The sequence below is a fragment of the Octopus bimaculoides genome, chromosome 5, assembly GCF_046866305.1.
Source record: "Octopus bimaculoides isolate indiv1 chromosome 5, ASM4686630v1, whole genome shotgun sequence".
Classification (NCBI taxonomy): Eukaryota; Metazoa; Mollusca; class Cephalopoda; order Octopoda; family Octopodidae; genus Octopus; species Octopus bimaculoides.
The window spans coordinates 78,465,311-78,483,115 of NC_142932.1; the positions used below are offsets into that span (position 1 = coordinate 78,465,311).

General features: G+C 35.6%; 1 protein-coding gene across 1 annotated transcript; it reads left to right on the forward strand.

Annotated features, from left to right (window-relative positions):
* The first annotated feature begins 846 nt into the window (after positions 1 to 846).
* LOC149135604 (tRNA wybutosine-synthesizing protein 3 homolog) lies at positions 847 to 17,731 on the forward strand. The gene is made up of 7 exons (XM_089352483.1): positions 847 to 1,146; positions 4,047 to 4,124; positions 5,840 to 5,938; positions 8,934 to 9,005; positions 12,153 to 12,221; positions 14,243 to 14,307; positions 17,642 to 17,731. The coding sequence occupies exons 1-7, from the start codon at positions 979 to 981 to the stop codon at positions 17,694 to 17,696; spliced, it is 606 nt and encodes a 201-aa protein (XP_089208609.1). The 5' UTR covers positions 847 to 978; the 3' UTR covers positions 17,697 to 17,731.
* Positions 17,732 to 17,805: the final 74 nt, after the last annotated feature.

The window sequence follows — 17,805 nt, forward strand, 5'->3', positions numbered from 1 at the left end:
AGTCTTCTATTATAATTTAATTTACGTTTAGGTTGCTTCAAAGGAATATTAAATCAACCTAGTATTTCTCTGATACTTTATTTGAACTCAATGTAATAAGCTGTAACCAAATATAGCTGGTAATTTTCTCAGTTACTCTAATGATGTTGTCGATGGAAAACATTTATTAGTAACAAAAGGGTATTAAGAATGTGTGCTTAGAGACTTTTAATAGAAGCAAAATCACGACCAAAATCATTTCATTGAGAATGACTTAAATGAAGGCCTCAGTCAAAGAAGCTAAATATTTTTTCATTTTACAATCAGTCAACAAGTCAGATTATATGTTTTTACTGTGCTTTTTTCGTTATTAACAACGCCTTGAACATTATTTACAATTTATCATATTAAAACAATGAAACGAAGGAAAGGACATTAGTGTAAAACCATGAAACTAGTAATGGCTATTAATTCAACTGAATACATCTGTGGTGATTGACTTAATTTGTGTAAGATTTGCAACATTATATTCATCTCAACGATGAGAATTGAACTGTGATAATTCTGTCTATTATTTAGTATTATTTGGGGTCATTTGACGGCTATTTGTAGCGGATTGAACGAACACGTCGAGGTACACTCAAGCGCCTTGCACAGTATTCGCTCTTACTAATAGTGCCTACTTTGAAGTTCCTTGAATTCTAGGGATTATCCGTTTGTTTTCTAGTTTAAATAAGTTATTCACTCTATATTAGATTATTTCCTCCACCATACAACACAGTTTCTGAGTATAAATCACACTAATCTCCCAATAAAACGTGAGGATTAAAGTATAGGCACGAAATATTAAAAATGTAATCAGAGTTATCTCCCATAAAAATGACAGCTCGTGTGCAATTTCACCAACCTTGTTATTGATGACGACGACGAATAAAAGTTATTTTTGTCATCCTTACTTACGCGAATGATTCATCTGGTACATGTGAGTTTGTTTTTAACATGGCTAAATCATTCGCGCTTCAAAAAAAGAACAATCTTTCTAAAATAGACTGCAGCCGAAAGGGATCTATTGATGCGCCCATCTTATCTCTTTGCCAATATATCAATTCCCTAGAACAATACTTCACAACAAGTTCTTGTTCTGGCAGAATTATAATATTCGAAGATGTAAGTTTTTTTCATTGTATTGCATACATACAGAGAAACACAAATACGTGCTTATGGCTATGAAGGGACTTAGTGTAATGATATGCACGTGTTTCTGTATCTGATATAGCTAATATAATTTTGTCTGCTGGTCCGGTAATGTTTTTATTCCTGAAGTTGTATCTACGATCAACTTGTTAGTCTTAGGCCTGAATATTTTTGCGTACATTATCACAATTGTCGTTTTACTATATCACACGCATATACAGATACACTAATATGGCATTAATGAAAGGACGAATAAAATGGTTTGCATATTTTGATATTTCACTTGTTTTATATACGTTAGGTTTATATCTTCCTGTTCATTCACGGGGTATCTGGGGAATAAACAGTTGAAAAGTAGAACAACCATTCATTGGTGAGAGATATTTTTATGTTAATAAATATATAGATTAGTTATTAATTTTGTTTCACCAAAATACACCTCCCTCTAACGATGAGTCTTGTCCGATGACAATGTAAACAATCACTACTTTGCTTCCGTTTCTACTGTTTCACTTACCTGGAGAATGTTTACAGCTTATGCTGTTGTTGCTATATTGCTCGTTCCTTAACCGCTTTGTATCCCTGGAGCACCATAAATTTGGAGGATTTTCCCTTTTCCCAGCGACAAACACAAACAAAATCTATATGCCGTAACGACATCCTATAGCCGGTCGTCTTAAAAGAGAACTGGAGGACTATGATGAATAAGAGGAGGCTGAGGACTGATCCTTGGTGGGCCACTACCCCTACCCAGAATTCTTCACTGTACTTATTGCCAACTCTCACCTTACTGACAGCATCCCTGTACATGGCTTGCACAGCTCTCACTAACCATTCACCTATCCCTAGTTTCCTCATTGACCACCAGATAAGGGAGCGGGGGACCCTGTCAAAGGCTTTCTCCATGTAAACAAAAACCAGGTACAGAAGTTTATCTTTGGCTGGATATTTCTCCTACAGCTGTCTTACCAGAAATATAGCATCAGTGGTGATTTCCCTAGCATGGACCCAGACTGCATCTCATCTAGGCTGACTCTCTCCCTAATTAGTTGGGCTATGACCCTCTCCGTGACCTTTGTTACCTCATCCAACAACTTGATACCGCTGTAATTATTTCTATCTAATGCGTCACCTTTACCTTCTATCTTTTCTCTTGTCAAAGGAAATATTTCTCCAGCGTTCGCTATTTTACCTTCGTCTGGTCTAATGACCCTCCATGTTTGTTTTCATTTTCGTTTTCATATTTGTTTTCCCGGTGGCACGTGTAAAGACATTCGAGCGAGATCGTTGCCAGTGCCGCTGGACTGGCTCCTGTGCAGGTGGCACGTAAAATACACCATTTTGAGCGTGGCCGTTGCCAGTACCGCCTGACTGGCCTTCGTGCCAGTGGCACGTAAAAGCACCCACTACACTCTCGGAGTGGTTGGCGTTAGGAAGGGCATCCAGCTGTAGAAACTCTGCCAAATCAGATTGGAGAGCCTGGTGTAGCCATCTGGTTCACCAGTCCTCAGTCAAACCGTCCAACCTATGCTAGCATGGAAAGCGGATGTTAAATGATGATGATGATGATGATGATGATATATATATATATATATATATATATATATATATATATATATATATATATATTATTTATATATATATAATGACGGTCGAGTTACTGGGACTTCACAATAGATTTAGCTGTACTCTCAGTAATGAATGACACCATCAGTTAATAACATTATTTTAACCTTTTAGAAATCTCATGTGCTCCCCTGACATGCCTGTGCATCCTTTCTTCTTTATGGGTTTTGTTAACCTTTCTGTCTTGTGTTTTTCCCTGAGTATTATCTATGTATTTTTGGCTATCATTGGTGTCTTTCTTTACTCTTTTCTAATGGTTTGTAATGCATCTGAGCACTATATACAAAAAGCTTAGTTGGTACACACACACATATATAATGTCCACTTTTCCAGGCTTGCTTGTGACAGATGAGATTCATTGAGGCAAATTTTTTAAAACTGTATGTATTTGCTATTGTTAACCCTTACCTGTTTCCAAGCAAGATAATATTTCCTTTACATCTTTAAACATAAACAGCACAATGGCTGGATATACTTTCATGGAAGTTTGCATATGAATGAACTGTCTGTAAGACAGTAGCAATACGTATGCAGTGCCAGATTTAAGACAAATGAGGCCCTGTGCTAGTTAAGTTACTTGGACAGTCAATTGTTTATACACGATGCTATGTTAAAAAAATTGTGTAAAAGCATTCACATTATTAATTTCACTTTTGTAAGTTTTAGGAAAAATATTTGAATGTTTGACATTTGAACAATTCATCATAAAAAATTTGGGGGTCAGGAAGATGGGTCACCCCCAACAACTGTTCAACAGAACCCTGTGCTTGTGTACACCTAAGCACAATGGTAAATCCTGCACTGTATATATGTGTATATATATCTCAGATTTCTGCCTAGTTTCTATCTCATCTAACACAGACCTTCACAAGTCATTGGTTGGTCTGGTTCTATCATGGAAGGCACTTGCTCAAGGTGCTGCAAAGCCATGTGGTTGTGAAGTGAACTTCTTAACTACATAACTATGCCTGTGCCACTTTGTAAAATGAGATAGGATGGTCATGGTTGGAACATCTTTAATCAGGGTTCTTCCTAGTTAGCTAGGGTAACAATATTATGGCAACGGAAATGACTCCCCTTTAGTTTACTTATGTGAGTTAAGTGTTTCTCTCGATTTCCTCCTTGTCCAAAATGTACTAATATATGTAATGAAAAGATAGGATTCACAATAGACCCTCTTCTGTGTTCAGTTTAATTGTAAGTTTGAATATTGCTTGTATTTATTTTATATTATTTTCATTTTTTAGGCTGAATCTGATGGAGTGAAGAAGAAAGGCTGTCGATGGCTTTTTACAACTCATGAGCTGGTCCATCTTGAGGATACTGTAAACATATTTAATTTAATTTGTCTTTTTAATGCTTTTGGTTAGTTTTTTGAGGATAAGGATTCTCCATTATTTGTGAATAGAGTGACCATTGACCATCACACAAATCTTAGCAAAACCCAGAACCACATCAATACTCATTTCAGTGGCTGACTATGAATTTCTGTTCTGAGAGATTGTGAGCTGAAGCAGTTTCTTGTCGCCTTCTCTTGGCTTGAAAGATGTACTATACTCAATACTATAGGCCAACAGATCACTTGTTAAATTATACTGTGCTCCTGTTTCATAGAGCAAGGTGTTGTATTATATGGCATCTATGTATTATTAAGTAGATTGAGTCAGCTAGTGATGACTGATTCTTCAGCTGGCAGCCCAACACGTTTTAACTCCCTGGTCTTTCTTGTGAAATACTAATTTTGTATGAAAGACTTGAGGTATCACTGAGGGTTACGGGCACCATTATTTTTTTTTTTCATGATAATTGATGAGACTATGAACTTTACAAAGGATGATTAGAACTGAATAATATTGATATTAGATGGTGAGATAAATATGGAATAAAACAATAAAGTTCTTGATAAAAGAAAATGAAAGAAGTTCAGAAATACTTCGTTAAATTTGTGACTGTATTTTAATAACTTTTACGAAAATGAAAGTTTGTAAAGAGATAACACTTGGTTGAAGGTAGTGGACAAAATATAGGTGGCAAAAGGAGTGATAAATGAGGAGAGAGTATGTGAGTGGAGGACCAGTCAGCTCTTTGGAGCTGACTGTAAAATGGTAAAAAGTCTGTTAGAAACTCAATTATCTTAAAATATGTACCTAATCATTATTTTAAAGCATTTAGCTGGAGAGACATTCTGATCTAGCTAGATTGGACCAATGAAGGAACTTCTACATGATTTTTTGACCTACTAGAATTGGTAGCTGAATTATTTTTAAAATTACACTCTTCAAAAGCAAACAGACATATGGTCCTATAAAAATTATATACTGATTGTGGATGGGCTTTCTTTAGGTTTGCTTGATCAGGGCTGACTTAAGGTTAAACCACAGCTATAACTATTGCTTGATCTTCATCAGTAATCTTTCAGTTGTTAGTTAGAAGTTTGGAAAGAGAGATTCAAGTGAGAAAGACTAAATGATTGTGTTCATATTTTAGTACAGTCATTGCAGTAGGTATAGTTATCTAAAACAAAGAACTGAAAATAATGAGATGATAAATGAAATATTGTGTGTGGAACATGAGTTCAACTAAATGTAATAAGACAATGAAATAGAGGAATACAAATATGAGTAAATATTAAAGTAATAATGATATTTCAGTGATAGACTCAGACAGTGATTAGTTCAGCAACTGATATCTTGGAGTTAAAATGTGATGTCCAGGGGAATAATAAGAATAGTAATAGCAAAGTGTGTTAGCTTGTTTAACCCTATGCTAGCAATTATTGACCAGCAGTGGTCCAGGCGACCATTGTCTCTAACTCTTTTTTTTAAATATTTTGTGAAAATGTATCTTGAATTACTTTATTCAATGTATCCTTTTTTAAAGACAATAATATCAATTTCTGGGAGATTTGGTTGCTATTTCTAGTAGGATAAGTAATCAATATTGTTTAACCTCTGTGGTTATGGGTAAATAAATGTGTTGAAATTGAACTTAAATTCATATTCATTATCTGTTTTATGATGTTTGCTTGCAATATTCACAGGTAGCACCACTAGAAGAAATAACTGGGGATGCTGTTTTTAAATTTGAACCCTTTGTGATGCATATACAATGCCGAGAATTACATGATGCTCAAACAATTGTAAGTCCTAAATTGTCATTAAGAGTCCTTAAAAGAACTTTTGAAATATGTCTCTTTTCAATACATTCAGTTAATACAAAAATAAACATTAAAGATCCTTCTTTGCCTTGATTGTAGTTTAGGTCAGTAAAAGATAGTTGTTAGCAGTTTTTATCTCTCAAGTAATTTTTTAATGTTCTTAACTGATAATATTTGTGTCAAGCTTAAGGCAGTGAACTGGCAGAATCGATAACATGCTGGGCAAAATGATTAGCATTTTGTATGTCTTGCGAAGAGCTATTGGGGCAAGCGAAACCGTCATGGCACCTGTGCCCAGCATCGCCTTCCTGGCACTTGTGCCGGATGGCATGTGTAAAGACATTCGAGTGAGATTGTTGCCAGTGCCGCTGAACTGGCTCCTGTGCAGGTGGCACGTAAAATACACCATTTTGAGCGTGGCTGATGCCAGTACCGCCTGACTGGCCTTCATGCTGGTGGCACGTAAAAGCACCCACTACACTCTCGGAGTGGTTGGCATTAGGAAGGGCATCCAGCTGTAGAAACTCTGCCAAATCAGATTGGAGCCTGGTGTAGCCATCTGGTTTCACCAATCATCAATCAAATCGTCCAACCTATGCTAGCATGGAAAGCGGATGTTAAACAACGACGATGATGATATCTATATGTTCCAAGTTCAAATTCCTCTGAAGTTGACTTTGTATAAATTAAGTACTAGTTAAGCACTGGGGTTGATGTAATCAACTCACTGCTTCCCTGAAATTGCTGGCCTTGTGCCAAAATTTAAAATCAATATTTATGTCTAGCTTCTCTTCTCAGAAAAAATTCAAAAGATTTTCAAAATGATAAGAATATTGGATAAATGATATGTAGTATTTGTTCCAGCTTTTTACATTCTGAGTTCAAATCCTGCTGAGTAAATTTGGTCTTTCATCCTTCTGGAGTCAATAAAGTAAATAAATCCAGTCTAGGGCTGTGGATTGGTGGAATTGTAAGAGCTTTGGTCAAACTGTTTTGTGATATTACTTTTGATACTTTTACATTCTGTGTTCCTTGGTGAACATTCTGTACTTTAGTTCTATTCATCATGGAAATGTCTGTTTTAGTGATAATGCTCCAGGTCTTCCTGGAAGACACCAATGAAATAGTGATGTATTAGGAGTGATGATGATGATGATGTTCACCACCATCACCACAACTATTATTATCATCTCAGTTCAGGAGTTGTCAAAAGAACACCCTAATCTTTAAAATTTGAATTAAATGGACAAGCATTGTGCAAGTATCATCTTCATCATGAACAAAACTACCACCATCATCACTGTTATCTCATTACAAATATATTGATTGAACAAATATGCTTTACACAACTGTTTCAGACTTCCAAGGTTACAAAAAACTGAAAATGAGCAAATGTTTGTTTAATTGCAAATCTAATAGTAACCACTTTCTACTTAATTTATGGATATTTTGGTGGCTATACATCTTAATCTTTGATGTGAAGCTGAAGATGAGTTGCATAAATATGATATGGATAAATGTAGATCTCTGTGTATGTTTTTTTATACTGATTTTCCTTTTGGTTTTGGGTGTATTTTTCCTCTGTCTTCATTACCCTTTGAACTATGCAACGACCAAAGTAAGAGGTGGGCAGTACAGTCTCACTTCTATAGGGTTTATGTTACTCTTCTTTAACATGACTTTCATTGATCTTTGAACAACTTTTGTCACTTAACCAAGATCTGATCATGGTGTAGTTGGTTCTTGATGATCTTACTGGAAAAACATGTGTCAGAAATATGCTCAACATGTCTGAGATATCTTAGTTGATGCCTGTGATGTATGGATTCAATGTGGCTAGCATTAGTTTGACAAACTTCTGTGTGTATAATTCTATCTTGCCAAGATGCTAAAACTACCTTCTGGAGTCAATAGATGTTAAAAGCCTCTAGAGTCTTGATGTAGCTGTGTGTGGTCCATATTTTGTACCCACGCAGGAGAGAAAGTGGGAACACAGACTGTCTAATAGATAAGGATCTAGATCTAGAAGCTTAGGCAGTTATTTAGAAAGACTCTTTCTAAACCACAAAAAAAGTGCTGTGGTATGTCTTGACCACTCAGGCAACTCCAAGGGAAGTTAGACATCAGAGAAACTAAGGATAAATGGTTTGCCGATGTTCTGTGACAAGAAGATCAAAGGTGTGTGATTAGTTGGATTGCAAAGCAATATACTAGAATCAAGACATTGCAGGAAAATGTGTACAGAATGTTAGCAGTACACTGGCCCTCACTATCACTGAGAAGAAAGCAACTTGGAAATATAGCTCAAGAGGTTACTAAATGTAGATAGCATTTGAACTTAGAATGGAAAGAAATTAAACTAAATACTGTAATCGACCCTTGGGTACCTTTAGTGGAAATCACTTTGTTGTAAGCATTCCAACCAGATCTCTGCTTTGAAGATAACATAACTTGATGTGTTATTTACTACAGCAACTTTCTTTTAACAGTCCTATTGTTTGTTAAATAGTGCTGATGGAAAAGGTTTCTCAGTAGAGAGCCACAGCTCATAGAACAAGAACCCAAACTTGCAGTTAGCACTTTAAAAAGCAGTCCCCACCAGCTGGTATATAATCCTGCATGGTCTTTTTCTCTTGTCCATGAGAGTAAGTATAAAATTGTTTTGTGAGGTGCACCCAGCTGGGTTATATGCTGAGATCAAAATATTGGATAGCAGTAACTTGAGTCATGATATCTTCTTCCCTCCACCCCAGTCATCAACTTTTACCTTAATCAAAACTATTCAGCCCTAAGGATATCCTGCAAATGTTATGGCTACTATTATTTCTCCTTTCACTAAGCCATTAAAAAAGTGTGCTTACCATTTTAGTTACTCTGTTGTCTTCCTAACTACAGATAATATTGCTGTATTCATTGAACAATAAATTTATTTTGAAGGAATGTTGAAAATATTTCAATATTTACTCATTTGTTTCAGCATGCTGTGTCTGTCGCTTCTGGATTTCGCAACTCTGGTATTACAGTCAACAGAAAGGGGAAGATTATTGCTGTAAGGGAGGCCTTTGATAAAATTTTTTTATTATTTAATTTTTTGTTGTTGCAGCTATTTGACAAGAGATTTGATCTGAGAGTGGCTGAAAATACTAAGACAGATGCAACAGAGTAGAGTCATTTTAGTAATTTAAAACACACATATACTGATATATAGATTTTAAGATGATAATTTCCTTAATAAGATATGTATACAGTGGAGTAGAATATCAGTATCCAGGTCATACGTCTGTGACCAATGACTTTAATACAAGCGATTATTTTATTTTATGTCACAATAGTGACTTTGGTTGTAAGTTTCTGTAGATGCCTTGAGTGACAAAGGAAATATCTGGTAATTTAGGTGGAACAAATATAATGTATTTTAATTTGAGAGCACAATTTTTCAGTTTTAATATAGATGTTTATATTTTATTGATGTTTACATCATTCACAAAAAAATTGGCAACACACACTCTCTCTCTCTCTCTCTCTCTCGCTCTCTCTCTCTCTCGCTCTCTCTCTCTCTCTCTCAAGGTTTCAGCATGGTTTCCATATGCTAAATTCCACTCAGAAGGCAACTCAGTGCTGTGATAGAAGACATTTCCTGAAAGTTGGCACAATGAAATTGAACCTGGAAGCATGTGGTTGTGAAGTGAACTTCTCAACTGCAGCCATGCCTGTATCTACTATATATATGCTATTGAAAAAAAATGTAATAAAATTATGAATCTAATCATGTTGTGTATATATGTGTGTGTGTGTGTGTATATATATATATATATATATATATATATATCAATACATATATCTCATCATTACCCTCATCCTCATTTAATGTCCATCTTCCATGCTGGCATGGGTTGGATGGTTTGACAGGAGCTAGGCAAGCTGAAGAGTTACACCAGGTTCCATTGTCTGCTTTGGCATGGTTTCTGCAACTGAATGCTCTTCCTAATGCCACTTTACGGAGTGTACTGGGTGCTTTTTATCTCATACCAACATTAGTACTTTTTATATGGCACCAGGCAGGGTTACCAGGTAACTTTTGAGATGAAGACCTCTCAACTGGGAGAGGTACTGTAACCAAGGGAGATGGCTTTGTGTCAGTTAAGAGGTTAAAATATAATAGAGGGATAGAGTCAGGTGTCTTATTATAGAGGAGATACTTGGATACCTCAGTAGGAAAAGAAAGGAGAGATAGAGTAAGAGAGAAATAGAGGGTGGAGTAAGAGAAAGATATGTATGTGTATATATAGCACAATCACAGGCATGTCTGTGGTTTGCTTCCTAACCATGTGGTTTTGGTTTCAGTCCCACTGTGCAAGTGTTTTGTACTGTATTCCTTGGCTGACCAAAACATTGAGTGGATTTGTTACACGAAACTGAAAGAAGCCAGTCATATATGTGTGTGTGTGTGTGTGTGTGTGTGTTGACATCATGTAATATTTATAAATGTGCATCACTGACATGCAAGCAATGGTATTAATTCTTCCATGAAAACATGACTGGGTATGGAAAATATCACTTTGTGTTGAAAAAGAGTGGGTTGGCAAAAAGAAGGTCAACTGTCCACAGAATTGTCTTTCTCTACATAATTTCTTCTGACCCATGCAAGCATGGAAAAGTTGTTGTTAAAAAAATGATGATGATGATGAAGAATCACTGCATGTGTCTTTTAAATAGCTAAAATGTCTCTGCTATGATACAACTGCTTTATTTTCATGTTATCATTTAAAAGGATTTAATTTTTAATTTGTTAGCTACTCTCACATGTTTCTAGTCAGTAAACATTGCTTCTATCTAGGCATTTTTTGCTAAATACACTCCTCCCACTAAGTCCTGAAAGTCCTATTCAGCAAATGAGGCAGCCACTACATGGTTGTTCTGCTAACTTGAAATAACAGTGGAATTTTCATCAAATCACACCTGCTGTCTTAAATAAAAAGGAAATATTGGATAACATGTTTCTATATATGTTGTTAGCATCCATCTGTTTTGAGAGATGAGTTTTTCAATACAGATCTGTCCAGATTTGAGTTCCAGTCCAACACGACAAAGCTAACAAACTCTTATGCTGCTGCTCTATACAGTGACACTGAAATAACCTTTCTGGAGTATAAGCCTAAGTTGCATATTTGGAGATACTAGAGTGCCCAAACACCAAAACCCCACTCTCAACTTCAGTTGTGTGATTTAAAAGAGTACTGTTTGGTACCAGTTTGGCTGTTGAAGTTGCCAGAAAAAGGTTGAGTTGAACAGTTTAGGGGCACCGTTTCAGATTTATTGTAATGTTTACTCTGTATCCTTTATCTCATGAGGCAGTGAAGCTATTTATTCATAATTGGGGGTTCTGTAACCCTAAACTGGAGTCCATTCCAGGCATGTCAGCCAGGACCTGCTAAAGCCAGGAGTCATGTAAGGTAGGGTCATTACTCCATAAAGTAATGACAGAAGTCACTACCCACTACCTAATACTGTGTATCAGAAAAGCAATAATAGAAAAAGTGGGATAGTCACATCTGGAATGCTTTTTGATCATAGGTTTGACTACAGTTGACTTTCACAACATCAAGGCTCTTGAGAGTCAATGCTTTGCTTTTATTTCTGTAGATGAAAGATATATCTTCCCTTGATTGAACAGCAGTCTCTCAAGAAGTAACATTCCCAGATAACCTGATGGCTGTTACAGGCTGAGGAATGTAGAATAAATTTTTCTGTCCAGAAGCACAACAAAATGCTTTTGATGGATTTGCACTATAGCATCATAAATTACAGGTTTCCAATAAGTCAATCACTGGTTTAACTAGTGAGAGATTTATTATGACTGTCTACATTGAAATCTCATTGTGATTAACTTAACTATTCCTCATTTTTGGTAAAATAAGTGACATGCATCTAGTGAGGTAGATTGTAGTAGGCATGTATCAGGGTTAATTTAGGTAATAACCATTTCCTCAATGTATTTATAGCATTATCTTTTTTTAAAAAGTAAGCAGTTATCTTATATAAGTATCATTAAGGATTGTCAACTGCCAAATATTGAAGTTTTCATTATTGGGTCTAAGAAATTGTAAAAATGTTTTAAATAAGTTGAATTTCTCAGGATAGATAAGCCTTCAAATAATGTTGCAAAATCATTGTAAATTGTTTTCAATTTCTTTAGGCAATAAGAAGCACTCAGTGTTTAGAAGTACCATTATCAAATAATGGTGAACTCCTTGTTTCCAAAGAGGTAAGTAATCTATGGGGTGGGGGGATTATTATTTTACCACATCAATTATACAGTCCCTTCTACTGCATGAAGCAATGAGCTTTTGTGTCAAGCTTGCACCAATGTGTTAGTTTATACTAAATATTGTTTAGGATGTACAAATAATAAAGTAGATATTGGAGCTTGATATAGTCATCTGACTCTTTAGATCCTGTCAAACCATCTAACCCATGCCAACATGTTAAGACAGATGTTAAATGATGATGATGGCAGTTGTGACAGTGGCAGCTTGGAATTGGGCTGTTGCCATTGCTGATCTCATGAGTCTTCATTTATTGGTCTTCTAACCTACAAATTCCTTCATGACAAAACTAAATATGTTTTTCTATATTAAATTTAGGTGCCGTTCATGATTTTAACATTTTAACTTATTTTCACGTACTAGGTAGGTCTGGAGGAAGGGGCTTTGCTTGTTACTTTCCAGACCCTCTTGAACTGGTATATTGATGTCATTTATATCCATCTTGAACCTTTGTAAGCTAACAATTTTGGGAAAGATATGAGCAGGGATGGAATCCTAGAGGGCTGACATTCTGTAAAAGAAGGGCTGAGTGTAGTGATTTGTAAATTGTCTTTGAATTATCCCCACCTCTTCAGATGCCCCTGTGGCAAATAAAATAAATCATCATCTATTATATTAAAATGCTAACGATGGATTCCTGTGGTGTTAGAAAAATCTGTCAATCCATATAAAGGGATGGTAAAAGTGTGTGCAAGAGAGAGAGAGAGAGAGAGAGAGAAGCATGTACACAAAGATGCGTGCACACACACACACACACAAGTATACACTATTGGCGTCCACACATACATGCACAATTAGCTGTATTTGTGTATGTGAAAGAGTGGAGGAGGATATGTGTATATGTGCTCATGCCATTAGTGTCCAAATATGTGCAAGTGTGTACATGTGTCAGTAGTATTTGACTTTCTCTCTTGCACAATTTACCTGACAATTTAAAGCATGAGTTTTAGAGCAAATCACTGCTGTGAAGATTGGACATTTATCTGTTTTATTATCAATATATTAATAATAAGGCAGAATCATTAGCATGCTGGGCAAGATGCTGAGTGGCATTTTGTCCATCTCTTCGTTCTGAGTTCAAATTCTGCTGAGATTGACTAAGCAAAGGTACACTATTTTCATTCAGTTCTTCATACCAAGGATATTGTTTTCATTTCATCCTTCTTGCCATGCCATTTATGCATTATGCTTGAAGTAGGAGTTGTACTCAAGCCTAATGTGTTAACTACTGTACTTAATAGTGAAACATTGCTTATATTTGCAGGACAGCAGGATTGTCAATATTATTATTTATTAAGTGTTGTAATCTAACTGATAAGCATGAGTTCAGTCTCTGGGTCAGTCAGTTTGGATATACTCTGGTTCAAATGGAATGAGCAAGTAGCATTACAAGCGGGAGAATAATGAATAAAAAACTAACTATAGTATGGATAACAGAACGAGAACAGTGTACCCTTGTGAATTAAATAGACAGTTCATTCTGAAATGTAATTATAACATACAAGTTTAGGACAGTATTAGTATGAATATATTGGTGTATGATAATAATTCTCCTGCTCAGAAATTCAGGCAAAAATCTTCATACTTCACAATTAAATTTATTAAATTTTCCTATATATGTAATATATAAGAGCATTCATAGGTAAATTTAATAAGTTATTGCAGTCTTATTGTAATATATTGTATTGTTAAGGTGGTGAGCGGACAGAAACGTTAGCACGCTGGGCAAAATGGTTGGCGGTATTTTGTCTGTCTTTACATTCTGAGTTCAAATTCCACTGAAGTCGACTTTGCCTTTCATTCTTTCAGGGTCGATAAATTAAGTACTAGCTGTGTACTGGGGTCGATCTAATTAACTGGCCCCTTCCCCAAAAATTTTGGGCCTTGTGCCTAGAGTAGAGAAGAATATATTGTATTGTTTTATGTTTCTTTATTTCATTACTTTTTTTCTTTACTTTAGTATATTGATTATATCATTGGAATTGCAAACCAAAAGATGAGTGAAAACTTAACACGAATTCAAAGGTATTTGTTACATTTTTCAATTTTTAGAAGTCTCTCCCAAACCATCTTAAACAATTATTCTGCATCTATAATAAAGTTTCAAGTTTTAGTTGGGAATTGCTTGTACTTGGGAAAGGTGTAAACATCACAACTTACCATTTCTTTTCTCTTAAAAATCAAAAACTATACCTGTACAAGAAATGAGAAATTTTTAAAAATAGCTTTTTGCTTTTTGCCATGTCATTATGAGTTTAATGGTTCTACAAATTTATAAAAATATTGGAGCAAGTGTTTTTTTTTTTTTGTAGCTGTATTATTTTATAATTGAAAACATTTTAGTGGTATCTATTTTTTAACTTGGTTAACTAACTAGATGCTGAATTCTTACAGTACAATAGCCTTTTATTGCAAACCCGCATCATCTTATCTATGAGGCCCAACATCCTAAGATCCAACCTCACCATTACTCTCCATGTTTTCCTTGTCTTTCTTCCGCCAGAAATTATCATTACATGACTAATAACAGTACTGAGGTTAATATTTGGAATGTGAGATAACTAAGATGCTATGATAACTAAGCGCTGCTTAGTTATCATAACATCTCAGCACTTTTGATTATGCAAATCTACTATGTATTGCATATCTTCAGCACTATAGCAGTAGCAACCATGTTAGTTTACTAAAATGTTTTTTGATTAAATGCCTCTTTGATTCCATACTTTCCCCAGGTGTTCCCTAGCTCATCCGTTTCCTTGTAATGAATGTTTCTTTAAGTAACCCCCAAACTGGACACTTGATTGCAACAGTTGTAGCAGATACCATTGTTGAGGCCCCGATTTTAGTTGGCTGACTATTGCATTGTGCAAGTGAGGTGGAGTTATTACAGAGAAACACCCCCACTACTTGTATTCCCAACTAAGTCAGTATCTTTACATGGTCAACTTTGAAATTATCCATATTTCTATTTTCTCTTCACATCCATTTCCCTGAAATATTTTTTATTTTATAAAATCTATTTTCTGTTAAGGGGATAGTTTGGCTTTTTGATTTTTGGAACTGTCCTCAAATATTGCATGGTTGGATATGATTGCATCTCTTAATTTTCTTTTAGAGCTATTGGTAGTTAACTGAAAGTTTAGTGGTATTTTAAATGTACTTGCTTGGAAAATAACACAAACAAGGGCACAGATATAACTTATTGTTTAACTTATTGTGTAAGCAAAGTCGTATGAGTTAAATGTGGTTGATGGAAAGTGTGTGAATGTTTGTTGGAGATTTTTTGTAATTGGATCGTACTTAGCCTGGTGCCCCTTTGAGACCAATTGCTTGCCAGTACTCAAACTAGGTCTGTACTATGATCGTATCTTCCTCCCATCAGTTTAGGAGATACAGAAAAAAAAAGAAAAATTTCTGCTTTTACATCTCTGACCAGGGCTGACTTGTGAAAATTTTTTTCCTACGAGAGTTCCAGACCTCAGTAATGAACTCATTTGCATACAGCCAATCAGAGCTCACCTTGACCTTGTTGTCAAGTTAACAAACACACGACCAAGTAAACTCAAGACAAAGAACGCTGTTTGAAGTCAACCGATTGCCAAGTTATGCCTGATTTTAGAAAGCGACAAGTAATTAGATAGATTTGCATCTATACCTATTATTGGATTTTGTTAGGGACCCCATATGGTAAAGATGTGGATGGGTAAAATGTGGGTAGAGGGTGATGTGCTAGCAACCTCTCCCCTTACTGTTTTACAAAGTAAATAACAACACAAATAACTATGCAGAGGCAGCCATGGTTGAAACAAGAACAAGAACAGCAAACATTATTCTTTTCTACTCTAGGCACAACTGGAACTTAATTTATTGACCCTGAAAGGATGGAAGGCAAAGTCGACCTCGATGGAATTTGAACTCAGAATGTAAAGACAGACGAAATACTGCTAAGTATTTCGCCCAGTGTGCTAACATTTCGGCCAACGTTCCACCTTAAACAACAATCATTATTAAAAGAGAAAAGAAACATGTCATTCCTTAACCAAGTGACCTTATCTTATCACCTGACTGGGTGAATATGATCAAACTTTAAACCTCTATAACTTTTTAAAAATATTTTTCTGGAAAAAATGAAATAACCTCAGCAATTCAGTTTGGGCAAGTGCATTATTGTGCCAACATCGGCGTAATCACTGAACATCAAAGGATCAGCATCAAGAAGGAAGAAATATTATTTACATATATTTATTCGTTTGCCTGACAGGTAGTTAGAGACAGTATTACTTGTAGTGATAGTGAAATTTTTTTTGTTAGTGACAAAAAGGTTGCTGGGAATGCACGGTGCTGGTTAGAAAGGAAGAAAGGATAAAGGTGGCTCTGCTCTGATTGGCTGTATGCGAATGAGTTCATTACTGGGGTCCGGAACTCTTGTGAAAAAAAAATTCATGACTGGCTCAAGGTACAAGCAACTCAAGCAGTCACCCCGGGGCGAAATTTTTTTCCCCACAACTGTTCTGGATCCCAGTTATGACCTTATTTGCATACAGCCAATGAGAGCTCAATTATCAAACTAATTTATGAGCGCATAACAAGTGATGGGCGATAAGATAAGTTCTCCTGCTTAAGGAATGACCATGCTTCTTTTCTCTTTTGATAATGTTTGTTGTTCTTGTTTTTGTTTCAACCATAGCTGCTTCTGCGTAGTTATTTGTGTTGTTGTTTACTTTGTAAAACAGTAAGGGGTGAGGGTTGCTAGCACATCACCCTCTACCCACATTTTTCTCATCCACATCTTTACCATATGGGACCCTAACAAAATCCAATAATAGATATAGATGCAAATCTATCTAATTACTTGTCTCCTTCTAAAATCTAGCATAACTTGGCGACCGGTCGACTTCAAACACCATTCTTTGTCTTGAGTTTACTTGGTAGATCTTTGATTGGCTGTATGCAAATGAGTTCATTACTGAGGTCCGGAACTCTTGTGGGAAAGAAAATTTCGCCGCCCGGGGTGCTATGTGCTAGGGGCACCAAGGAGAGCGTGACAGAGACAAGGAAATTTCTACGACCGTCAGTTTGTACACGCCGAAGTTCAACTTACCTGGTGCGCCAGCAACCCAAGGCTGGCCCTGCCTCTGACTGACTGTTAAAATAAAAGTATAATATTTAAACTTTACGTCTGTTCTATTATATATTACATTGAAATCAGTTATAGTACTGTAATATTTCAATGCAGTGCATGTGATAACTAAACTAATGGTCCTAAAAACTATTTTTTCACCGTGTCTATCAGCAACAGAAGTATGTATCTATTATTTAATACATCATAACTAACGTAATCTTTTATTTTCGTTTTCAGGTTATTTGAGAACCTACAAGAAGCAAACCTTAAAAATTCTGGATCTCACATTTGACTATTTTAAAGTAATAAATATTTTTGTAACATAAAGCAATAGTTCTGTTATAAATGATTTTTTCATTTTATTTTAAATATAGTAGTCGGTTTGATATTATTTTCCCTTT

Excerpts from the sequence above, each read along its gene's own strand:
- LOC149135604 (XM_089352483.1), top strand. The coding sequence starts at position 979 with ATGGCTAAATCATTCGCGCTTCAAAAAAAGAACAATCTTTCTAAAATA. Across the intron at positions 4,125-5,839 it reads TGGTCCATCTTGAGGATACT|GTAGCACCACTAGAAGAAAT; the intron begins GTAAACATATTT and ends CAATATTCACAG. Across the intron at positions 5,939-8,933 it reads TACATGATGCTCAAACAATT|CATGCTGTGTCTGTCGCTTC; the intron begins GTAAGTCCTAAA and ends CATTTGTTTCAG.